At 55.6% G+C, this 24,672-nt stretch overlaps 7 protein-coding genes across 7 annotated transcripts; 2 read left to right on the forward strand and 5 right to left on the reverse strand.

Moving 5' to 3' along the window:
* Positions 1–212: 212 nt before the first annotated feature.
* ABP1 (actin binding protein) lies at positions 213–2,637 on the reverse strand (the record flags this gene model as incomplete). The annotated part of the gene is made up of 3 exons (XM_053187533.2): positions 213–337; positions 397–2,358; positions 2,442–2,637. The coding sequence occupies 3 exons, from the start codon at positions 2,635–2,637 to the stop codon at positions 213–215; spliced, it is 2,283 nt and encodes a 760-aa protein (XP_053055037.1).
* Positions 2,638–3,631: 994 nt separating this feature from the next.
* On the forward strand, positions 3,632–4,470 carry GRX3 (glutaredoxin; the record flags this gene model as incomplete). The annotated part of the gene is made up of 2 exons (XM_053187532.1): positions 3,632–4,330; positions 4,393–4,470. 2 exons carry the CDS (start codon positions 3,632–3,634, stop codon positions 4,468–4,470), a joined length of 777 nt encoding a protein of 258 aa, XP_053055036.1.
* Positions 4,471–6,764: 2,294 nt separating this feature from the next.
* Positions 6,765–8,914, reverse strand: N0V96_002428 (uncharacterized protein; the record flags this gene model as incomplete). Its single annotated transcript, XM_053187531.2, has 3 exons — positions 6,765–7,784; positions 7,835–8,631; positions 8,701–8,914. 3 exons carry the CDS (start codon positions 8,912–8,914, stop codon positions 6,765–6,767), a joined length of 2,031 nt encoding a protein of 676 aa, XP_053055035.2.
* A 2,262-nt stretch (positions 8,915–11,176) lies between these two features.
* N0V96_002429 (uncharacterized protein) lies at positions 11,177–13,479 on the reverse strand (the record flags this gene model as incomplete). The annotated part of the gene is made up of 3 exons (XM_053187530.2): positions 11,177–13,057; positions 13,107–13,370; positions 13,441–13,479. 3 exons carry the CDS (start codon positions 13,477–13,479, stop codon positions 11,177–11,179), a joined length of 2,184 nt encoding a protein of 727 aa, XP_053055034.1.
* Positions 13,480–14,266: 787 nt separating this feature from the next.
* Positions 14,267–16,358, reverse strand: GND1 (phosphogluconate dehydrogenase (decarboxylating) gnd1; the record flags this gene model as incomplete). Its single annotated transcript, XM_065756522.1, has 7 exons — positions 14,267–14,388; positions 14,449–14,655; positions 14,711–15,203; positions 15,263–15,789; positions 15,847–15,866; positions 15,921–15,962; positions 16,345–16,358. 7 exons carry the CDS (start codon positions 16,356–16,358, stop codon positions 14,267–14,269), a joined length of 1,425 nt encoding a protein of 474 aa, XP_065614891.1.
* A 3,164-nt stretch (positions 16,359–19,522) lies between these two features.
* On the forward strand, positions 19,523–20,716 carry N0V96_002431 (uncharacterized protein; the record flags this gene model as incomplete). The annotated part of the gene is made up of 1 exon (XM_053187528.1): positions 19,523–20,716. The coding sequence occupies one exon, from the start codon at positions 19,523–19,525 to the stop codon at positions 20,714–20,716; it is 1,194 nt and encodes a 397-aa protein (XP_053055032.1).
* Positions 20,717–21,189: 473 nt separating this feature from the next.
* On the reverse strand, positions 21,190–24,120 carry N0V96_002432 (uncharacterized protein; the record flags this gene model as incomplete). Its single annotated transcript, XM_065756523.1, has 9 exons — positions 21,190–21,458; positions 21,528–21,740; positions 21,896–22,078; positions 22,137–22,160; positions 22,231–22,598; positions 22,679–23,219; positions 23,283–23,500; positions 23,562–23,663; positions 23,984–24,120. 9 exons carry the CDS (start codon positions 24,118–24,120, stop codon positions 21,190–21,192), a joined length of 2,055 nt encoding a protein of 684 aa, XP_065614892.1.
* Positions 24,121–24,672: the final 552 nt, after the last annotated feature.

Raw genomic sequence — 24,672 nt, forward strand, 5'->3', positions numbered from 1 at the left:
ACTCAGCATATGAATGGCAATGGAGAAAGAACAGAGACACGCAAACTTCCCGTCAACCCAAAGTTAGGACAATAACACCGATATTTTTATTCCTATCAAACGCAGCTGAAGCACCTCACAACTCAAGACTGTTCTTGGTTGGGAGGCCCAGGGCGTGATTCATCGCTGGCCGTCATGGAGACTTTTTCTAACCGCTATCCATCAACTCATCCCTAGTTGTCCAGCTGGACATAGTTGGCAGGGAAGAGACCCTGCTTGCCACCGTAGGAACCGAACCACCAATCCTCGTCAGGGAACTCGAGGTCCTTGATCGTTGCATTCTCGGGGAACGAAAGTTCTAGAGAAAGAACGTTAGCATTGTCACGTCAAAAGATTGTGTAGGTGCGCTCTTCTTACCATTGTCCTCAGCAGCCTCGTAGTCGAACTGCGCGGTGGCTGTTTGGCCGCCACCGGCAGCTGCCGGTTCAGGCTCCGCTTGAGCCGGTGCGGGAGGAGGGGCGCTTCGTGCCGCCGGCGCCAGTTCAGGCTCATCCTCGACAAGCTCAACGTAGTTGCTGGGGAACAAACCGCTCTCGCCGCGGGAGTTGGTACCCATCCACCAGTCCTCGTCCACCATCTCAATGTTTGTGACATACTCGCCCTCGCGAAGCTCAAGCTCGTTGTCTTCCGCCTTCTCGTAGTCATACTGGATCACAGCACGCTTGCCGCCGCTGTCTGCTTGACCTGCCGCTACCTGCTCCTGACCAAATTGCTGCTCTGCGACAGCTGCGGCAGCGCCACGGCCGGCATCGTTGTCTTCCGGGAGATCCTCCTCCCTAGGCAGCTCTTGCTGAGTAGGGATAGGGCGGGGAGGTTCCCTCTCCTCGGGCGCCTCCATCTCGACCTGGGGTCCGCGAGATACGGGCTGCGCAACTCTGATGGGAGACTGAGGTTCCTCCTCCTCCTCCTCTTCAGGGGCCGGCCTGGAAGGCAGACCGGGCAGAGCGAATCCACCGGCCGGGGGAGGGCGGGAACCGCTAGGCGGAGGAGGAGGAGACGGCTCATCGTATTCTTGCTGCTGCTGTTGCTGCGGTTCGCGGGGAATGGGCGGGGCTCCGCCGGTGAAGCGCTCCTTGAGAGCACCTATGCCGCCACTAGGAGAGGCAGGCGTCTCGACACTTCGCTGCGCATCCTCGCCGGTGTTCTCCTGGCTGATGGAGCCCTTGCCGTACTCGGGCATCTTGACGGGTCCCCATGACTTGCCAGAGTAGCCGCTCTTCCATTCTCCGGTCGACTGAACGCCAATCGGAGAAGTGACAGGAGGCGAGACAACGTTGGAAACGGATCCGCCCTGCTTTCCCTTCTTCTCGGCCCAAAGCTGAGCTGGCGTCTTGCCGCCTTGGTCGGCAAATGTGCGGCTTGCGGCACCCACTGGCGGGGGCGCCGGGGCGGCAGGTGCGCCGAAACCAAGACCACCAGGCGCGGGGGCCTTGGTGCCGGTGAAAGCGGCCGCACCGCCAAACTTGTTGGCGACCTTAGGCTTCGGCAGGGACGTCAAGCGTTCTGACTGGTTGAATGCGGCACTTCGCTCAGCCAGCGACTTGGGTCGCTCGTCTTCCTCAGGCTCCTGTGCCGCAGCCTCTGAGGGCTTCTGTGCCTTGGCGCGAATCGCTGCAATGTCGACCTTGCCGATGGGTTCGTACGCACCCTTGACCGGGGCTGGCCTGTCGTCCTGCTGGTTCTTTGCCGCGGCACGAATCGCAGCAATGTCCACCTTTCCAACGGGCTGGTATGCGCCCCTCACGACATCAGGCTTGTCTTGGGAGCCGTTTCCGTTGAAGCCGGAGGGTTCTTGTCGTTGCTTCGTGAGCTCTGCCATGTTGACCTTGGTGGGCTTATACGCAGATTCGACCTTCTCCAGCTGAGAGCGAGTCACCTGAGGCGCATCGTCTCCCCAGCCATCCTCGTCGACGCCTGCGGGCTTGCGGTTTCGCGCGGCAACGATGGGGTTGACGCCGCTTGATGATGTGGTAGGTGTGAAGACGGGCTTAGAGGCAACCGGAGGTGGGGCAGCGGAAGACGTGGAGCCGCCTGCTGAGTACTTGGCACCGGAGGCATCGGCAATCTTGCGCATGACGCTCTCTGGCTCGAGGTCGCTGTCTGAACGAGCGGTAATCTGGACGTGGTAACCGTGGAGGATCTTGGAAACGGCGGCCGTATGGGTGGTGAAGTAGCCCTTGGTTCTTTCGGGGACACCGCCTCCGCACCAAGCAATCAGAGCGTGCTTGGGGAGGCCAGAGTTGGGGTCCTTGACCTTGACAAAAGCGAACTGGATACGGCCCTCGTTGAAGTCTTCGATGAGCTCGGAGAGCTCGCCATCTACATGGGAAAGGACACATGTCAGCGCATTGTCTTCCCCCGAGCGAGGTCGGGAGCTCGGGCGAAAGAGCGGGGGAACTTACCACCAGTGCTCTGGACCTTCAGCACACTCTCCTTGTTGCCGCTGTCCTGGAAAGCATTGGCCAAAGGTGCCTGAACTGAGAACAAGGCCCATTGAGCGTATGTTGGGGAGCTCGAGTTTGGGGGCGGGCCGTTGATGACTCCCTGGTAGCTGCTCTTGATCGAGGGTCCGTTGATGGACAGATTGAGTGACGCCATTGCGAGTTTGGGCAGTAAGCTCGACTAGCAGTGGTCGTCGATCGTTGAGTCGTCAGTAGATGAGGGGGATTGGTGAGGGGGAAAAGAGGTATAATAGTAGGGTGGAAGATGTTTGGTCGTAAAGGTCTCCGTCGGAGAGTCGCCTATGTCTGACGGGCAAGAAGCTGACGTAGCAAACCAGCCCTCTCTTCTATTGCAGAAAGTCGTGGACAGCCGAGAGTTGGAGAGGCGCAGCACAGGTGGAACTAGAACTTGGAGGTGAAGCACGGTCCCGCCAGCATCCAATACGCGGACGGTCGGTTACGCAGCTCAGCGTTGTTCAGCGCTGGCCAGGTGTCGAGGCGGGGCAGGCTGGGCAGCTAAGGTACCTAACTGACTGAGGTAGGAGCCTGGGAGGGGGACGGGAGGGGAGAGGAGGAACGAGGGCGGGCCAGGGAAGACAGAATACCAACCTTACCAGGTATGGAGTACAGTGACACACTGTGCTCCGAAGGTGCTTGCCGCTTTCGCTCTCCGCTTCGGGCCTCTGCGCTGCTCTGGTGGGGCAGCTTGGGCATGCCCCCGTGTGGTCCCCGCCGAGTAGGATTCTTCACATATGTAATTATACCACGTAAATATCGCGACAGATGACGCAACTCGAGACTTTCTCACCTACAGTCATCAACCCATGCAGCAATCCCATCTCCTGCCCGCGGAGATCGCTATACCCAACATAATCGCAGCCACCCCGAAAAATCACGACTTGCCCCTCCAAATAATACCCCTCCACCCGACGTATCGGAGGCCCGTGGTTTATCAGCCGTTGGACTTGTCATTCCGCGATTCAACGTCCGACCAAGTCCGTTCCTCCTCTTGAGTGCGTTCCACAAGACTATACGACTCCACGCGACTCCCTCTTGCGGTCTCTTCTATTCGATTGACCCCAAATAAACACTCGACGCATCACCTCCAACATCCGACCATCCCAAGAGTTCGCGATCCGCCAAAAAGCACAATGTCGACGATCACGGAGATCACCAGCCTTGCCGACTGGGAGAAGCACATTGCCTCCACCCCGCCTTCCACCCTCCACATCATCTCCTTCCATGCGCCATGGGCCGCCCCATGCGCCCAGATGGCTACCGTCCTCTCGACCCTTGCCTCCGAATACCCCGTCACCAGCCCCCCGCAGACATCCTGGGTTTCCATAAACGCCGAAGAGCTCAGCGACATTAGCGAGACATACAACGTCACCGCCGTCCCCTTCCTCGTTCTCCTGCGCAACGGCCAAGTCCTCGAGACCGTCAGCGGTAGCAGCGCTGTCAAGGTCCGCAACGCGATCGAGACACACGCAAAGAAGCCCACCGGTGCCGCCGGGACGGTAAACGGCAACCAGGGCGTCGAGAATGGCCCCAGCGCGATGCAGGTGGACGAGCCCGTCGACCCGGCCAAGGCCAAGGAGGAGTTGTTCAAGCGCCTGGCGGACCTTGTCAAGGCTGCGCCAGTCATGCTCTTCATGAAGGGCACCCCTAGCTCGCCCCAGTGCGGCTTTTCAAGACAGCTTGTTGCCATCTTGAGAGAGCACTCGGTCAAGTACGGTTTCTTCAACATCTTGGCAGATGATGAGGTACGACAGGGTCTGAAGGAGTATGCCGAGTGGCCGACCTACCCTCAGCTCTGGGTTGATGGTGAACTAGTTGGTGGTCTTGATATCGTAAGTCAAAAAGTCTCAACACCGTGGCCAACTCACAGACACTAACACTATCCCTTTCCTAGGTCAAGGAGGAACTCTCCAACGATCCCGAATTCTTTGGCCCGTACAGCATCAAGGCCAGTGCTGAGGCCGCTGCGTAAACCGCCTATTCATCAACAACACACTGCATATTCACGCCTGCCCGGTTCTCACCGTGTAAGACGTGACGATTCTCGTTGTCTTTACATACCCATTCACATTTGACTTACATCATCGCCTGGCCACTTGAATTCCAGATCTTAAATGGCTTTTGGATTGGGCGACGATACAGAAGTTGGTGCGATCAAGTCGTTCGCCAGCCAGCCATCGTTTGAAGGGCTCCATATTTTCCCGATTTGAGAAACATGATTGGGAGGAGGCACTTGGGAAACTGATCGAAAATATCTTTGATCCAAGATACTGCTACTCCAGGCTCGGAGATTTGGCATGGCCAGAGTAATCATCGTTTGCAAGACACAGGCCCGACACACAAAAGTTGACGCATTTCAAGGCATGAGAACATGAGATACGGGGGCGATTTCAAACGGAGCGAATACTTTCAGGTACCTTAGTTAAGGCTCGTTCGTCCTTACGTTACCGTCAATAACAATGGAATCATTCAAGGTAGACAGCATAATTCCTTGTGATATACCCTCTAAATACAGCGCTTCATTCCTCCTGGGATCTAGATGTAGATGATTTGGCTGGATTTTCATGCGGCTGAGGAAGAAGGGGCTCGACTCTCATGGGTTTAGTAATTATGCCTTCGCTCGACTCCTATGAGATGATTTATCTAAGCTTCCAGGTGCTTATCGCTCACACATTCCGCTGCTGTGTCAACATAAAGAACAACCGCCTCTCTATTATGGGGATCAAGGTCTGTTCAGCCATAAATCGAGTATAACTAGGTAGCCCTGAGACTCTGCCAGGCTTAACATCTCAATAACAGCAGGAAATCACGCTCACAAGCCATCCCAAGTGAGATGTCACTGTCCGGCCATATACCTGTCAGTGTGATTCGATCATCATAGTGGGTGTCCGCCCAATAAGACCTCATTATTCACCCAGAACATGGTAAGATCTAGATCATATCTATTGCGGTAGGTAGGCCTGTCTTACTTTCTCGTCTAGGGTTGAAGTAGGAGCCAATTATGGTTATGATACGACTGTTCATATATCGTTAACCTTGATTCTCATTACTCCCATATATAAAATCAAGAAAGAGCCATGGAACCTAGCATTACACACTAGCTTATCTCAAGTCTCATTCGGGCAAACGCACCACACGGGGCTGGGCACCTTGATGGCCGTGGGTGATTCACCTTCAGTAGTCCCTCGCCCGCCTTACTTACTCCGAGGTAAGATGAAAAAGGTGCCTGCACGTGACACAGGCACCATCGAGAGGAAGCCTTTATACCCCCCCTCAAATCCATTCCCGTCACCAGCCAGGAGGCGCCCGTCTAGGTCGACGGGTCGGGTCAAACTGGCTGGGTGGTGGAGTGGTTCATGGTCAACAATTAAAAACGCCAACCAGCCTACTCGACGACAGGCTTAGCGAAGTACCCGAGTTCGAATCCCAGCATGAGCGCCAGAGATGTAGCCCCCAGTTCAGCACCGGGGGGGGGTGAACTCTTTTTGCTTCACGTGGTTTATATGTCTTTGATTGTTTCCTTCTAGAGAGGAAGGAAAGAGCGGTTGTATCCTAGTAAACCTGCTTTCTTTCTAGTACCCCTTTAACGTCTATGCCCGATACGTAATCTACCTTAGCGGGCAGGAGGGTACCTATCGCGTGACTTTATCTACTTCGTGCGGATCTTATGATAGATAGTCTAACTTGGCGCTTGGTATTCTGTAGAGCTTTCTTCCCCGGAGAGTGGCAATTGTGCTCAAAAGGTATCCAAGTATCCACCTACCTAGGTATGCATTCTTATCTGAGACCAAATATTTACAACTTTCCCGGGGCACAGTCAACATCGCCTAGAGAAGTTACCGTAGAATCTTTAATTCTCCAGCACTGCGTTGAGGGATAGTGAGAGGGGGTGATATGTTGTGCAAATTCACTGCTGACCCGGCCCCTCTTAGTCCTTTAATAGAAATAGCTTTGCCATATCAAGTAGCAGTCACCCAACAAGATTACCAGGCCTATTGATTCGCTATATAAGTAATAGAGAAAATATAGCTTCTCCGATATTGGACCCTTTTGGCATGGCCATGAGCTTGACTTGAGGAGAATCAGGCCAAACTGGCTGGACCATACACTAACTCCTGAAATCGTCTAAAGCTGTATCATACAAAGTCCATAACAGGGAATCTTGAAAGTCAAAGTCCATCCATTGGCCAACGCCCAATCCAACTTCTTCAACCTCAACTCCTTCACCCCGTCCCCCAATTCCTCTATTCAACGTCCTCCCATCTCCTACATCACAACAACCAAAAGCGCCGTCACAGCACCCAAAACAGCAGCAACATACCCACCCCCTTGCATCGTCCTACACCCCGCATTAGGTACCGTAAGCAAAGCAGGAGATGTTGCCACCGCAAAAGACCCGCCACTCGGCGCCGCGAACCCGGCCGCCGTCTCGAGGATCATGGACGTCCAGAGGGATGACGGCAACGTAATGCTAGGACCAATCTGCACGACGGGCGTCGCGCCGATGCCGACGCCAAGTTGAGGTTGGGGCGTAGGGACGATGGCTGCCGTGGAGGAGACGGCCGTGCTGGGTTGCTTGACTCCCGTGCCGCTGCTACTACCGCTGCCGCTGCTGCCAGAGCCAGAGCCGGTGCCGGAGCCGGACTCACTATCGGACTCGGTGTCGGAGTCTTCACCTGACCCCTTTCCTGAACCACTGCCGGAACCGCCGCTCTCGCCTCCGCTCTTGTCGCCCCCCTTTTCGCTTTCCTTGCCGCCACCAGCGGTGATACTAGGCACAGGCGTCACCGAACCCCCGCTAGCTGTACCGGTAGGGCCACCAGTTGTCGACGCAGGGACATCGGATTTGGCCGCGCCGCCGTCCGCAGGTAGAGTACCTTTGTAAGGCAACGCACCGCTCGAGCTGACGGCTGGCGCCGCCGCTGGCGGGTCAGAGGTCTGGGGCTGGGGCTTCGTCACAGCCGTGCCGTTGCTTGGAGGGTTCGAAGGCGACGGGGCAGCGATTGGTACGGGAGCTACGGCGGCGGGTTCGGTGACGGGGAGAGCGGGCAGGCCGGTTGGGGTGGCGCTGCTGTTTGCTGCTGGGTTTGCGGCGCTCGGGAGGACAGGGGGCTCGCTTGCGGCTGGGGGCAAGGGGGACGCGGTGCTGTTCTTGGGAACCGGGAGAGTTACGATCGGTAGAGAGGGCGTGGTTGGCGCTTCTGGCGCGATGCTGGTGCGGTTGGCTGGGACTTCTACTGCTGGTTGAGTGGCAGCAGGTGCTTTGCTTTTGGCCGGCTGTTGGATCTGTTATTAGTATGTGCTATACTTGGGGAATTAGTCAGGGGAAAACTCACCTCGGCGCTCGGAGCCGTCTGGTTGTTGGTGGGCGCGAGGGTCGGGAACTTTGAGGGTGTTTCGGGCAACGTGGAGTAGATAGGGGTAGGAGTGACCTCAGCGTTCGCGGGCGCCGTCTGGTTCTTGGTGGCCGAGAGGCTCGGGAAAGCCGGACCCGAGTCCGGGATCGTGGAGTATATCGGCGTGGGCGTGACCTCGGCACCACCACCACCACCGCCCGGCAGGCCAGTCTGATTCTTGGTTGCTGACAATGTCGGGAACGACGCGGGCGCAGAAGGGGCAGACTGGATAGTCGAATATATCGGCGTGGGAGTGGCCTCGGGGGCCTGGTTCTTCTCGGCGATGCTCGTGAGCGGTTTCGAGGAGTTGCGAGGCACGGCTTCCTCATCGGGGGTCGCGGGCTCCTTCTTGGACCTGCCGCTCCCCTGTCTAGAAGGGGAGACTCCAGGCGCAGTGCCGTTCGAGATACGGTTCTTTGACGCATTCGGCTGAACAAGAGCGGCCCCGGTGGGGGTAGCCTCCTTGGCAGCGACGCCGGCCGGGATCGCATCGGCCGGCAAGGCGCCAGAGTACACAACCTTGGGAGGCCCAGCAGCCGCGGTGAGGATCTCCACCTGCGCCGGATCCGCCCCGGGAATGGTCTGGATGACGGGCTGCTGCGTAAGCTGGGTGATCTGGAACGACTCGGAGACGACGACGGCCTGGGCGGAGTCCGTAATGACGATGGCGAAGCTCTCAAAGGCCGTGATGGAGATGCTGGGGTTCCAGTTCAGACGGCCGACGTTGTCGACTTGCACTGCAAGACATTTTTGGTTAACAAACCAAGATCCCACTTGATATTTCAAATTCGCTCAGAGATCTTTACCTGCAATCTTCTCCGCAATGATTGACAAGTCCGTCTTGCCACTGGGAACCAGATCAATGTTGACGGGGGCCTGTAAGCCCGCCGTCTGCCACTCAACCTCGAACTGCTGATTTGGCATCAACACATCCCCGGCTCTCGGCTTCGAGATCTGCGCGTTGCATACAGACACGGCAGCAGCACCGACCCAAAGTCTCAATGACGTTGTAAACCGCATCTTTGTTTTCTTGTTGTTTCCTTCAGATGTTTTGTGTCGAGTACAAAAAGCGTACCGAGTTTCACCCAAGATAAGCAACCACGTTATTGAGGATTTCGTAAAAACTTTTGGATTAGAGAGAAAAGAATTCGGCCAACTGGGGCTCGGGTATCGAAGAATTCGAAGGGGCGGGCATGTAAAAAAAAACGAATGGAATGCTTGAAGTGAAGCTGACCTGCAGGATAGGTTGGAAAAAAGAAGGGCGTTCAAAGAAAAAGTGAACAAGAGTTAGCAACCAGAATCGAAGAAACGCAACTCGAAAACAGTGTAACAAGAAGTGAATGAAGAAACGAAGATCCAGTGTAGGAAGAAAGAAGGGAAGGGGAAGCAAAAGAAGGGGGGAGCCACTTCGAGATCCTCGCTTCCCAGGTTGGGGGAAGAGATTTGATGGGATGGATCTCTCTCTCTCGACGGCGTGTAAGTCCAACAACTCCTGGCGACAGGGGGCCTCGTGGGCAAACCGCACCAGTTCCCCAGAACGTCATCCTAAGCTTAAGGAGAAAAAGGCTGGGCAGGGGGGGATTTTCGACCATGGTCCACGTCTCATCGGCCGAGACTCGGTACGACGGGGGGACCACAAAGTTGAAAACCCCTCGGTCCCATTCGATGGAGTGGGCTTTTGGCCAAGAACTACAATGGCTGCCCAGATGGCACAAGAAACATTTGCGAGAGCGACACTGAGCCACTTGGTAAGGACCTCGGCGGTAAAAGTGTGGTGGAAGGAGGGGCGGTGATGGCGGGATGGCGGGAGAGGATCTCGTAAGTGGCCAAGGGTGGTTTCGCGATCCTGGGCCTTGCTTCATCTTTCTGCCGATTTCCAGCTGGGCATCCCTCTTTTTGTTTTTCTCACTAGTCACTTGCTTGAGTGTGGCGCATTACGCAGAAATTCAAGCGTAAACCCCGTGTTACGACCATCAAGACCACAGAAGTCAAGCTCGTAGAGTTGCTTCATAGCTCGTGAGAAAGCTTTCGTCTTAACGACAGGCACTTAAGCTCGTGTGAAGGGAAGGGTACAGGGGCCAAGCCCAGCAAAACTTCAGACAACACCTCCCTACTATGCCCCATATTGCCCATATTGAGCCAGTGAACCCAAGCCATGGGCAGCAAGCACTTTGCTGTGTGTTTTCGTCCAATCTCCAATGGTGATGAGCGGCCGGGAAAAACAAGGGCCTTGTCGTTCGAACCTTCGAGGGAAGAGGGAGGTTGAAAAAAGTCGGGATGACATGGGAAGGGGGGCTTTGTGTAAAGCCTGCGGCTGAGACGTCTGTACCTGGCGCCGATCAAACCTAAAACCTCCCGCCCGGTGCGACGCGGAGACGGTGGGGCCGTGTTAGGTATCTTGCCCGTCTATCCCGCTTATCCCCTAACAGGAGCGCATTGGTCACGGCCCCTGTCAACGTAATCCGGGCTTGCTGTGGGATGAACCGCCATGTATCACCATTCCTTCTCCGTGTTTGACGCTGTTCAGCCTGTGGACTCCAAGAGTCGAAGGCATAAGGCCTTGTCGCCTTGGCCATTGGTCACCTACAATACCGGTACATGGTCAAAAGTCTGGTTACACCATTTGAGCTTAACCAATTATCTCCTCCCATGGGAGGATAACACACTGTTGTTTCTACAAGCATATCCCAGCTCCTAAAGGATATTCTTAAAGCCTTCAATGGTAGGTATCCATTCTCACCATTAAGCCCATCACACAATGCCGGGTTGCAGTGATCTTGGTAGTGGAAATGCTGGTTTAAGCAAATCTTTAGCTCGGTATTGTAGATCCTGGAGGCTGAACCATGTAAACATGCGACGGCGCTGTGGCTTTCGGGTGGAGAGATCATATACGTTATTACGTGAAGATGTCAGTCCACCTCGCAGATGACTTGATATTTGCCCAACGCTCTCCCCCGAGACCTTCTTCAACCCCCAGCCTCAGAAGTGTGACCTCACGGCACTAGGCTAACATGTAGCGGCCTTTGATCACAGATAGTGGTGAAGCGTGAAGTCTGAGCTACCTTAGACTGAATTCATTCCATTCTTTAACCATCCGTGTGAATTGTAATACCATACAAGCCTTAAGCCCTCTTATCACCAATCCCAAATAATACTCTAAAAGTGGTCCCAACCAGGTTGACCGAGCCACCTTGCCGCATTAAACATACACTGCCCTCATTTCGAGTCACCAGTCTCTCACTAATACTTGGTATCCCAATCGAAATGCGGGTCAACATGCCCCTAAGCCCCGCCCTCAGACTGGTTCCCAGGCGTGTTGGTGTTGGACACACCGTGGAAGGCATCACCAAACGCAGAGTCCTCCATCTCCATGTTCATGTCCAGACCATCGCCCATAGACCCGCCGTAGCCGGCCAGGGCGTCGCCGGCCGAGTCCAGGTCACCAAGCGAGCTGAAGCCGCCGGGAGTCTGCGTATCTGCTGGTGTTCCCGCAGCAGACGGGGGCTTGACGGCAGGCTTGGCAGCGTCACCCTCAGCTGCAGTGGCGGGAGCAGCGGCTCCGGCGGAGGGATCGGGCGTTGCTCCTCCCTTAGGAACGACGACCCAATCACCGCTGCCGGTTCCTTGATCAGGCGCGGTGGCAGAGGCATCCTTGGAGGACTCTGTGTTGCCCATTGTGACATCCTCTCCCGTGGCAGCAGGAGCGCCGGTGGAAGTCTGCGCCTCGGTCTCCTCCTGAATAGTGGGGGGAACCGGTGCGGGCGACTGCACATTTGCGTTGGCCGGCGTACCTGCGTTTGAGTTCAATGCGGACACGTGTGTTTGCGGTGTAGGGAAGTTATTCAGAGGAGTCGAGTTGGCAGAGAACCCAGTGTGCATCTCGTCGAGTAGTCCTGCTGCCGTGCCTCCCATATCGATATCTGAGTCGCCCACCATCACGCCGCTGTGGTTAGAGCCAGCCTGAGACGGCCGCCGTGATCCCGAGGCATTCGCGTCGGCACCAGCCGCTGGGGCGGGAGGTGAGCTCGCCGGCGGCGGGACTGGTGAAGGCTCCTTGACAGGTTCAGGGGCGGGCTCCTGGAAACCGCCATCTTGTATGCGGTGCACATTGTGAAGGACCTCGATATGCCGGCCCAGGTTGGCCTCAACCTGAGCCACAATCTCGTCCACCTTCTTGTTGTGCTTCTGTGACCACGGGCCGGAGTTGTCGTCCGCATCGGTGGAGTAACCCTCCAGACGCCACGGCTCTGGTCCGCGCTCCTGAACAGACTTTTTGACGTCCTTCTCCGCATCAACGAATACCGAGCTCGCCTTAAGGCTTGCCAGGTTCCTTGCGTGCTCCGCCTTCATCTTCTCCATCTCAGCCTTGGTAGCGTCGAGGTGCTCCTGGACCCGTTTTCTGAACTCATCAGCCAGGCCGGGCTCTAACCGTCCGATGTATGGCTTCTGAGGCGGCTCAGTAAGTGCATTTGCACTCTGTGCTGAGAAGATGCCGTCAGTCAAAGGTGCCAGCTCTCCCTTGAGGCCAAGTCCGAGATCAGGGGGCGCAATCTGGCTGAGGCCGTAGGGCGAAGACACAATCTCCTCCATCCACTCGTGGTTTTGCTGGTACCGTGCGAAAGAAATGTCTCTTGGGGTAAGATGGTCAAAGAGATCCTTCTCGAGTTCTTCGTCGTCATGCAGAGCCTCGGCGTGAGCCAAAGCTTGTTGTTGCTGCTGGGCTTGCGCCTGCGCCTGTGCTTGTTGACGGCCACGACGTCCCTGGGGACCCGCCGGGGGATAGGCCATCTGCTGCGGTACGCGCCGCGACTGCGCTGGCGGGTTGTACATCTGGGGCCGTCCGCCATTACGCGGGAACTGAATCGAAGGCCAACTGGCGCGATCGGAAAGCATAAAGTCCTTTCGTGCTATCTGACCACACTTCTGGAGGTGATTGCGAGTCCCCATGATGTGCTGGGTCTCTTGTGACACGGGGATCAGGTTGACAGGGACGCGATCGGAGGGGTCGGAAGGGCCATAGTGAACGATCCAGAGACTAATGTCTGGCTGGGGCGCGTTCATTACTCCAGTCTGCGAGGGTACGAGGCGGAATCTGCGACGAGCGTGCATGGCGACCTGCTCGCCAGGAATGAATGCCGACTTGACGAAGTGGATTTCGAGAGACTGATGATGAAGTCAGATTATTTCTTCGACAATGCGACAAGATGCCTACCAATCCATTTCCAACATCCTGTCTATGGTATTGCTCGGGGCCACAGATCATTCCGTCGCTGGCAAAGTTCGTTCCGAGCCTCTTGAGAGGTTGCCATGTAAGGTAGACCTGGCCGTCGCGGGGCCGATCGAGGTAGGTCCAGAAGAAGGGAGCTTTGTCTTTCGCGACTTGGGGTGCCGCCATTAACCATTTCGTTACTTGGTTCAGGTCGACGCGTGCCTGGTCGGCATAGTGGTTGGCGGAGATGAGATGAGCATGGCTCAGCTATGAGATGGTTAGCGATAAGTTTGTTTCTTCTTCGATACCTAATATGATGCTGGCTGCGGTGACCTACCAGCTCCTGGTCGATACCGTCACTTGGGTCTTGCGCCATGGTGGATCGCGACGTGGGATTTACGATGCGATGGGGTTGAGGCGGATGCTGACGCACAGCTTTCGTCGAGCAGAGCAACCGATTGTCTCTTCAGGCTGTGATTGTTTGTGAGGAGAGCAGTCGATAAAGAAGCAGGAGGAATTGAGATGGCGCGACGATTAGGGAAGCTGCGGTTGGTTGATGGATTGATTGGCTTGCAGCTTGGTTCGCGGTCCCCAAATTTGTCGCGACGAGGCTGCGGCACCGCGAGTGACCCTTGTAGACAGATGGCCAATCATGGAGGTACCAACAGGGTCCGTGCATATGGGTACAATTCTTCGGGTACCGTAAGTTCGACCGCCGACCACACTGTGCACGCAACTCCGTGTTCGCCGCCAGTTCCGTCCTTCAGCCGGCTCTCAGCCAGTTCTTCGCCAGTAGAAGGGGAAGCAATGCATTCACCAGACTCCTTTGGCGTCGCAAAATACACTTACAAGAAATGACATACTGGAGAATTCGGAGTATAGGTAAGGTAAAACATGTTGTCATACAGACTTGCTCATGAGACTCGCATCACGGCACACTGTGTGTTTGACTTTTTACACATTTGTCCGTTATAGCTTAGACACGCTCTTAATCGACAGCTTCACCTCATAACATCCGGCAAAGCTAACGTTGAAAGAGTTCGGGAGTGAGAAGTGGTGGAACTTTCTTGTTTCAATTACGTGTAATCATTTCATTTCATTCTCCTGGCACCCTTATACCAGTTCTCATAGTGAGCCCTCTATTTAACCTATCCAAAAAACCATTAAGCGTTGTATGTAGAAGCAGAGACGTTACCTCCGCGGCCGGTCCAGTTGACGTGGTGGTACTGGCCAGCGGGGTACTTGTCGTTGGCTGACTCGGGCTTGACGAGGAAGGTGTGGGCACCTGCAGGAACGCTCTGATTAGCAAAATGTTCAAAGGAGGTTAGGGTACCAAGAAGCTTACCGAAGTAGTCGCGCTGAGCCTGGAGGAGGTTGGCGGGGAGGTCCTTGGTGCGGTAACCGTCGAACCAAGACAGAGCGGTGGAGAAGGCCGGGGTCGGGATACCGAGGAGGGCGGCCTTGGCGACGACGTCTCTCCAGCCGGGCTGAGCAGTGTGGATGGCCTTGTTGAAGAAGTCGTCGAAAAAGAAGGTTTTCCAGGTCGGGGTTGCTGCGGAAAGCGTTGGTGATGTCCTTGAGGAAGACGGAGCGGATAATGCAGCCACCACGCCACATGAGAGCGATGGAGGGCTTGTTAAGCTTCCAGCCGTACTCCTTGGCGGCCTCGTTCATCAATTGGAAACCCTGAGCGTAGGAGACGATCTTGGAGGCGTACAGAGCCTGCTCGAGGTCGTCGATGAACTGCTCCTTGTTGCCCTCGAACTTGTTGGTGCGGCCAACGTACTGAAGCTTGCTGGAAGCCTTGACACGCTCCTCCTTGATGGAGGACAGGCAGCGGGCAAGGACGGCCTCGGCGATGAGGGTGACGGGCATACCGAGGTCAAGGGCGTTGATAGCAGTCCACTTGCCGGTACCCTTCTGACCAGCCTGGTCGAGGATCTTCTCGACGAGGGGAGTTCCATCGTCATCGTTGTAGTAGAGAATGTCACGGGTAATCTCGATCAGGAAAGAGTCCAAGACGCCCTTGTTCCACTTGGCGAAGACATCGCCAATCTCCTTGCAGGAGAGGCCGAGACCGCGCTTCAGGATATCGTAGGCCTGGTTGTGGTGTTAGTTGCGGGCTTATAGCTACGGGGAGCTCGGGTGGGGCTGCATACCTCGCAAATAAGCTGCATGTCACCGTACTCGATACCGTTGTGGACCATCTTGACGTAGTGACCGGCACCCTCATCACCGACCCAGTCGCAGCAAGGCTCGTTGTCGCTCTTAGCGGAGATGCTCTGGAAGAGGTCCTTGATGTGGGGCCAGGCCTCCTCGTTACCACCGGGCATCATGGAGGGACCGTAGCGGGCACCCTCCTCACCACCAGAGACACCGGAGCCGACGAAGCGGATGCCCTTGGAAGCGCAGTACTTGGTGCGGCGGTTGGAGTCGGGGAAGTGAGAGTTACCACCGTCAATGATGATGTCACCCTTCTCAAGGAGGGGGATGAGGGTGTCAATGTAGTCATCGACGGCCTTGCCAGCCTGAACGAGAAGCATGACTCGCTTGGGGCTCTTAAGTTTTGAAACGAACTCCTCCAGAGAGTGAGCGCCCACGATGGACTTGCCCTTGGCCTCGTTGGCCAGGAATCGGTCGACCTTGGAGACGGTACGGTTGAAGGCGGCAACGGTGAAACCGTGGTCTGGAAAAGCATATTAGCCACTTGAATATAGCTATGGGATGTGATTGTCGGAATTACCGGCGGCGTTGAGGATAATGCTATGAGAAGGTCAGTGAATCAATTCTTTCACATGGAAAGCTCGTAGAACTTACTTTTGACCCATAACGGCCAGGCCGATGAGGCCCATATCAGCGCTGTGACGACGGTCAGCTTGAGTATTCACTAGCCGGACGTTGCTTATTCAGGTTTGAGGAGAAGGAGAGCGGAGCGGGACCTCGGAGCAGGCACAACGCCTGCCACAAGGTTGGCAAGACGAGCGCTGCATTACGAGTATGAGTATGTTGTTGCGTCGAGAAAGGAGAAGGCGATGACTTGAGGCTAATGTTGCATGTGCATTGGCACCTCCCGAGACCGCATCGGCACCCGAAGCCATCACGACGGACGTCGACATGCGGGAAATTCGCAGCCGTGATCATTGTCGTGAGGCATCGGAGGTCGGGAGCGGGGTGGTGGGGTAATTTTTCTTTGGCTTGAAAGCGAAGAGGGGTTTAGAAAGCAGAGCGAGGTATTACTTACACAGGTCCAGACATGATGAATGATGTGTCGGTGGTTTATGTGGGGGGTGTTGTTTGATGGAGGAGAGGTTCAGACGCGCGAATCTTTGATGATATGCGGGAGCGTCGAGTTATTTATCTCTAGGGAATGTGTCAAGAAGGAGACGAGAAGCTGGAGCTTTCGTCAACCCGGACGAAGTTTGTAGGGGGAGGGTCAACGGAGGGGGTAGGAGGAGGGGGGTGGTTTGTCTTAGTGCAGGGGCCACCCATGACAAGCGCAGATGTGCACACTCCCACTCCTCCAAGTTCCCAATGGAAGTCGACAAGTACCTCCCGGTGCTTTCACAGCTTGGCCTTCTACTGCTGCGGTACGAATGCAACTTTTTTTTTTTCCCCTTCCATCGCTTCCCATTCTTTCTTCGGGGGTGGGATATCTCTCAAAGACTGGGCAGAAAAGCGGGACTAGACGGCTTGTTCGACCATCGACAGGGCTGTTTTGCTGCTTTGACTTGGCTGGTCAGTGGTCACCCCTCCTGGACTCTCCTGGACTAACTCGAGATGATTGGCTTTTTTCTGTTGGCGGGACGAGCTTACTCATGGACAAAGAGGTACATACGCAGAGTGTAGGTACCTTACTCTGGACTGCTTGTACCTATCTTTCATGCTTTGGCATCCAATCCCACTTTCACTTCCAGCACTTCCGTACGGATTACGGAGAATGTACACGCATACAGAAAGAAGAGGGACACATACATCACCGCTCAGGACGTGGAGCTCCATTCAGAGGACCAGACCCTCCTCCAGCCAGCTCCAATTGGACGGCCCGTCAAGGAGGGGCAGTTATGACGATGCTCTCCTCTGTCACCTCGCCTTTCCCGCGTCTCTCTGCCATCCGCCGTTCTTATTGTTAAGCAAATAAGCCAGAAGCGTTTTTTCTTCTCTCTCGTTTGGCTGTGTCCGGCAAAGCAGATTGACACCAAACACCACCTATGCCAACTGGCTAGACTTGTGCTCGCGGAGAGCATAAAATGTACCCGGTCTTCCCTCCACAGCGACTCCGAAGTACCACGGTTACCGCATTGTGCCAGAGAACCGGCCCGCGCGGCGGAGGGCGGCCCAGCAACGACCATTATGCCTGCTCCACGCCGGTGGTGTTTTAGTCAAGCAGCGCGCCAGCCTGACGAAGCCCGTCGTGCAAAAAGGCGCTTCTGGATCCGTCCTGTTGTGGTCCGATTCGGCGATAGGCACCCGTTCCCATTGGCCGCCGCGAGCATGTCTCACACTCTGCGTGTTCCAGGGGAGGGATTTGCGACTCCGGTATTCAAACTCGATGCGTCAGACCCTGACGTTTCGCAACTCACGGCCGCGGAGGAACACTCTGCGCTCGGTCTAACAGGCCGCGGGGGCTCTGCCTAATCACCAATGCTAATCTTGCGCGACGCACTGCGGCGTTGCGGCCTGTCTGCTGGCGGCATATAATATTATTGCCCTCCCAACGGAGCTCCGGTACTCGCTCGCTCGCTCGCTTCGTATGCTCCTGGACCGTCTTGGGTGGTAGGGGGTGAGGGACAAGAGGGGATTTGATTTGTCTGGTCCATGTTGTGTTGCCCATGGCCATGCTCTAAATGTCCCTCGACTTTGAGTTGAGAGCCGCCCTGCACGTGCAGCATCTGTCTCTCGCTCCGGACTGCATTGGAGGAAATTCCGTTTCTTCAGCGTAGAAGAGACCCCCATGCTCCCGGGCCGTTCCAGCAGAGCTTCGAGAACATCCAAACCCTGGAGGCCTGCAGTACAGAGAGATATTGGGACGTCGCGTTGTCGCTTTTCATCCATGGGCGCGCGCTCGGCATTCCGCCTTCAGTCGGAGAGAACGCCGTGAGAGATGCAGCCTTACCACCACCACTACCAACCACCAAGACGATTGCGATTATAATTAGGCATTGGATGGGAAAAAGGCAGCGGCCGATGCGCATGCGCCTCGCGTTTCCTATCCCTGGACAGCGGATAGCGGGCCTTGCTCGATATACGCGACAAATCACGATGCGCTTCCAATGGTGTGCAGAGGAAGTCGGCCCCAACCAAACCGAAGCTGGCCGTAATGAACCCCTCCAATTCCTCCAGTTGGACTGCTTGGCCGAAGCTGCCTCAATCTATTGGGTTCGTTGAGACCCACGCCCTCAGCAGAAGGGGACAGAAAATATCGCACCTCCATCTCCCAAGGTACCTCAAGGTGTGGATGGAGGCAGCGCAGCCGCAGCGCGACCGCCGACGGTGAATCCGTCCCTCGCTGCTCACAAATCGAGAAATATGGACCTCACAGAGGGAAAACGAGGGGCAACCTCAGTGGGGGTTACCGCCGCCTTCGGGCCTTGGATCGGTCGCACGACCCGGAGTTGTCGGTTGAGAACTCCGCTAATGCTCCGCTTAATATCCACGCGCATTACTGATTGGCATGGTCCTGACCGAGGGAAAACGCAGCGTCGTGTCGGAGGGCAACGGAGGCCATGATGTCAGTCAGCAAACACCGATAGCTGCACTACTGATTATCCGTTATGTCCGTCTGAAGATGTCCGACGGATAAAATGCAGCTGATGCAGGAACAGCATGGTTAAATGGGATGGTGATAATCCCAGCCGAACGGAGCGAAAGTCTAGACAGCCTGCTGCACGGCCGGTGCCATATAATCAAATGGCTCAAGACGGAACTGGGATTCCTGTTTTCCGAGTTTAGACTTCTCTGGGCGTTTAATCGGCGGCATGGACTGCATTGTGAACCTCGGGATTCGAGAAGCAACGATTGCGGCAGTTGGTGTCCAGTGTCCACCCACCTGGAAGGTTGAAGAGCAGTGCCAAGCAATGAACACTTCCTTGTCCGAGATTCCTCCCAGCACAAGCCACATCTGGCACGTGACAGATCGGACATAGCCACTAGCCACATCGGCCACGCGCCATCGCCGAGGCTGAGACGACATCGTCACAATTTCTCCGAATACATCATCAGCAAACCCATCTCTGCATTTGCGACAGCCCCGACAACAGCCCGCCCACCGTCGGCTATAGCAAACAGCAAAGGAGATTTGACTTCTTTGAGCAGGAAAATCCCAGGCTCAGAGGTACGTTACCACAAAAAAGCTCAAGCAAAGCCACACGCGCCTTGCTTGCACCAAAAAAAAACCGTATCATACCCGCAGTTCATTCATCATGGCCTACCCGCCCCCTCCAGGTATCTCAAGCGGCCCCTCTAACGGCAATCCACCTTCTCACCCCTCCCTGCCCGCGAGGCCTCCTCCGAGCAAGTCATCCGGAGGCTTCAAGCCCGCTTTCAAGCCTGCCTATGGAGCTACAGCCTCATCCGCGCCTACCTCCTACTCGAGCGCACCGACCTATGCCAGCGCGCCCGCCGCCCATTATGGCTCCTCCTACGCATCGTACTCGCAACAACCGTCGCCCTCGCCCTCGGTAGGTGGCGCCGGTCGCTATACAGCACCAATGCCCGCATACGATTCATACGCACAACCCGGCGCCGGCTCTCGTTACGGCCAGGCCTCGAGCTACAATGCGCCGCCTTCGACCTACGGCGCAGCGCCGCAGATTCGCAACCCGTTCCCGATTCCCGGCACCGGTGCCCCTGCCGCAGGCCCATCCGCCGCCTCGGCCTCTGACTACGATCCGGACATGGCGATGCAGATAGCACAGTGGCAAAGCGCATATAGCTCGAACGGCACTAAGGACGCCAGCGGTAGAGATCCCGTCGTCCCCGGCGGTCGCGGAGGCATGCCCGGCGCAGGCAGCAATGTCGCGACCCCTCCCATCATCGACCCCGCAGCCGCGGCCGCCGCGGCAGCAGCAGCGAACCAGCCTCCCGAGCGCAAGAAGACCGTCGTCCGCGAGGGCGGCGGCAAGAAGTGGACCGACGACACCCTCGCCGAGTGGGACCCGAGCCACCTGCGCCTGTTTGTCGGCAACCTCGCGGGCGAAGTCACAGACGAGTCCCTCCTCAAGGCCTTTTCGCGATGGCAGTCGGTGCAGAAGGCGCGCGTGATCCGCGACAAACGCACCGCCAAGTCCAAGGGGTACGGTTTCGTCTCCTTCAGCGACGCCGACGACTTCTTCCAGGCCGCCAAGGAGATGAACGGCAAGTATATCCAGAGTCACCCGGTTACTGTGCGCAAGGCGAACACGGAGATCAAGATCACCAACGTCAAGGGCAAGGACCACCGCAGCAACCGCAATAACAAGAACAAGAAGCACTCTGGCAACGGTGGTGGCGGTGGTGGCGGAGGAAACAAGAATGCCGATGGTACTGGGTATGAACCCCACCTTGGCCCTGTGCATAGTCACGGTGTCACCAAGCCCGGACAGAAGACCAAGAACGGTCTCAAGTTGCTTGGATGATTGTTTCTTGATTTCAGGAATAGTTTCTTCGGCTAGACTGGCGTTCTGGAGTTGGAGGTCACCCATACCCATCATAATCAACGTACGACACAATAGAAGCACTTTCTCAGTGAGACATTGCAATGAATATGCCAATTATGTGATGTGATGAACTGCAACTTCTCACATGACCCTCTCTTACGGTACCCTCTCTCCCTTATCCTATTATGGTACTAACTATCACGCAGTCTGAGGTAGTAAGGAGGATGTAAAGTCAGGCAGTCCTGTCGAAAAATTCCTGAGTACTTCCCTGAAACCCCATCTCGATTGATCCTCTATTTACACGCCTGACAGCGCAACAGTTGGTAGCATTACAGAGGTACATGAGATGAGACGACCTTCATCCAAGCTCAATTCCATCCATCCATCCATCCATCCCTCCCTCACTCCATCCAGCCCCTGTAAATCTCGCGAAAGCAGAAATCAGACCGCAATCACCGCTGAAACCCGGTAACACGGTCCAGATTGAAAGCGGCGCTGATGAGGGCCAGGTGACTGAAAGCCTGGGGCGTGTTGCCCAGCTGCTCGCCGCTGCGGGCAATCTCCTCGGAGAACATGGAGAGGTGGTTGGAGAAGCTGAGCATGTTCTCGAACAAATTGACGGCGCGAACGAGGTATTTAGGCTCGTAAACGGAGGCGCGCGTCATTGCCTCGACAAGCCAAAAGGTGCACATGCTGAAGGCGCCTTCTCTTCCGCCGACGCCTATTTGGGGGGGGAAAGCAGTATAGGTTAGGTATCAAATTGAGAAATGTAGGGAATCTAGGGGCGTACCATCGTCTGATAGGTCGGTATCGTAACGGGAGACGAGACCTGTGCTGGTGAGGCCGCCCTTTTCGGGAGGCATGAGGATGCGGTCCATTGTGTTTAGGAAGCGCGGGTCGTTGGGGGCGATGAAGAAGACGAGCGGGGCGATGAGGATTGAGGAGTCGAGCATGGTGTTGTTCTCGTAGCTTTGGACGAAGCACTTCATCTCCTTGTTGTATCCTGTTGTCACGCCGGTGCGGTGGTTGTCAGTGTTTTCGTCTCGGCTTCCCGTCGGCTCTTACGCATGATGGTTGTGTATACGCTGGGGAATCAACAAGGGGTAGAGAGCTGCGAGAGGATGGGTAGAATAAAATCAAAGGGTGAGAAAAACGTACCCTTCTCCATGATCTCCTCCATTAGGTTATCGCGGGCTTCGAGCCATTTGCTGCGGTTGGGACAGGGGAAGTTGCGTTTATCTGCGAGCCGGAGGCCGCGGTCGAAGGCGACCCAGAGCATGACTTTTGAGTAGGTGAAGTTTTGCTTCTTGTTGCGGACCTCCCAGATGGACATGTCGGGTTCTTTTTAACGTCAATACTCATGTCCCTTTTTCAATGGTGAAGAAACTCGGCAACTTACGATCCGTCAAAGTGAGGACAAAGTCTACACGCAGCAGATTAGCTCCACGGCCCAGCAAAAGAAGTATCACCAACGTCCAAAGAGACAAACATACCCAGCATCTCCCTCACAGAACACCACTGATCCCAGCTGATTGGCTTCCCGTACTTGTTATACAGATAAATACCGTCCATGAGCTCGCCGTAGATGTCAAACTGCTGATGGAACGCGGCGCCGTTGCCGATCCGCACGGGCTTGCTGCCGCGGTAGCCCTCGAGGTGGTCGAGCTCCATCTCGGGGATCTCCGTCTCGCCGCGGATGGTGAACATGATGGGCAGCTCACCGCTGGGCCCGCGCGACTTGACGAAGCGCTCGCTGATGAAGTCCATGTAGGCGTCTGCCTCGGCGGAGAAGCCGAGGCGAAGGAGGATGTAGATTGTGAAGCTCGAGTCGCGGACCCAGCAGAAGCGATAGTCCCAATTTCTAGCGTGAATCGGTGAGCTTATTCCAATGAACAAGAAGAGGGAAGAAACAAGCACAATGGAACGATGAGAAGGCCTTACCGAACACCACCGATATCCTCGGGAATAGAAAACGTCGGCGCAGCCACGATGGCGCCGGTGGGCTCGTACGTCAGCATCTTGAGCAGCATCAAGCTCCGGTTGACGACCTCGCGCCACCGACCCTTGTACTTGCTCTTGGAGATCCAGTTGTACCAAAACGACTGCGTGTCGTGCTGCTGGCCGTCGAGCACCGCCGTCGTGACGTTCTCCGTGACGTGGTCCGGCTTGTCGTTCCGGAGGACGAACGAAACGGCCTGGCCCTCTGTGATTTCCAGGTGCGCGACGACGCCCTCGCCCAGCATGCCGTCGCGCTTCTCCTTTCTGAAAGTGATGGAGGGTGCCGGCGCCGGCGTCCGCGGTGATGCCGATGCGTCCGCCTCGGACTCGGGGACGTCGTCAATGGTGACGTCGAGCTGCATCTTGTAGTGCTCGCTGTGAAAGGTGACTGCTTTGCTTGGGCTGCTTGCCGTGTGAGTCGGCTCGATGATGGTAGTGACGTGGGACTCGCTGGCGTATTGGAAGGCCGGGAAGACCTCAATGTCTGGGAATACAGGTTAGCATTGACTGGACTCCTTGGTGAATATTAGAGAGTAGCTCAACCCACCAAGCTGTAGACGGCCGCGGATACACTCGACTCGACGGACAAGCCATTTCTTCAGCTCCTCCTGGATCTTGGTCGTCTCACGGAAGGCGCCCTGGCGGGTGCTCTTCGATATGACCGTGGCGGTCTTGGGGCGAGGGAAAAAGTCCACAACGTCGACGACGCCGTCATCGTGGATGTATCTGGTTTGCAAGATATTGGAGGATGGGAGGTATTGTTGCCTTTTGGAAACTGGTCAGGGAAGGGGTATCACGACGCATACAAGGTACTCAGATTACTCACTTGGTTGTACACAATTTGGACGGAGGAGGACAGATGCTGAAGAAGCCGCCCTTGTCTTGGTCTAATAACCGACAGAAGATACTGGGCGAGTCGAAATCCGGCCTAGGGAATAGTGCGTCAGATGTCAGGATTTATGGGCGAGATGTAAGTGGTAGTATCTCATCGACTGGGAAACTTGAGCTCATGTGGGCCGGATGATGGGCCCTTCGACGGCTTTGGTCTCAAGACATTTTGATCTCAAGATCTTGGTACATTGGGATGATCCTCATGTAGCATCTTTTGTCGTTATCCATCTCATCGGCTACTATGGGAAGAGACGAAGAGAGCAATGGGGGGCCCATCACTCGGCCGAATATAACATCGGCCCGGGGGGAGGCATGCAAGTAGCATAAAGACATGTGGGAAAGAAACCGGCCTCATACCAGCACATAAAATCAACTGAACCGTTCGTCCCCACGAGCGCGCATGTGTGCATATTGCCAATCATGCCATAGTCCTCGATCGGCAGGTACCCGGCACGGCTGCCGGCGACATGCCTTGTCGAGCACTGTTGAGCCATGACGTCGTTTCCCGGATCGTTGGAGAAGCGCTTTTTGGTGAGATGCTAAGGAGATATCAAGTATTGTTGTAAATTATACGTGCTCATGCGGGACCTCTTCTAGTGAAAAGATTATGACAGGGAGAACATCAGAGAATAGTCAGCTCAATGTCTACTGCTGAACAGTCATGATACTAACTGAATGTAAGCTATGAAGTCAAGAATGAGGTCTAAGCAATGGGGGGTAAACCCCGGCGATTACTGAGAGAGCGGGTAGAGCGGAAGCCACGATCTGCAGCTACCTTATTGTGGCTGCGGGGAGAAATCAACAAACACATGTCAGCGGACGCTTTTATCATAGTTGTCTCTCGATGACAAACGCCGACTAACACCTAGCGCTCCGATACTCTCGACTTGTACCCGACGTACTCCTGCAGCGTGAACAGAAACGTATCGCCGCTTGCTCCCGCTGGGAGGCTACATATTACCAAACTCACTGATCACTAGCTATAGGAGCAGATGAAAGCTTATATTCCGGATGAAAAACCGTATTGTTACTCCTAAGGCAGACAG

Source organism: Colletotrichum fioriniae (assembly GCF_027942845.1).
Source record: "Colletotrichum fioriniae strain IMI 355084 chromosome Unknown scaffold_2, whole genome shotgun sequence".
NCBI classification, from domain to species: Eukaryota; Fungi; Ascomycota; class Sordariomycetes; order Glomerellales; family Glomerellaceae; genus Colletotrichum; species Colletotrichum fioriniae.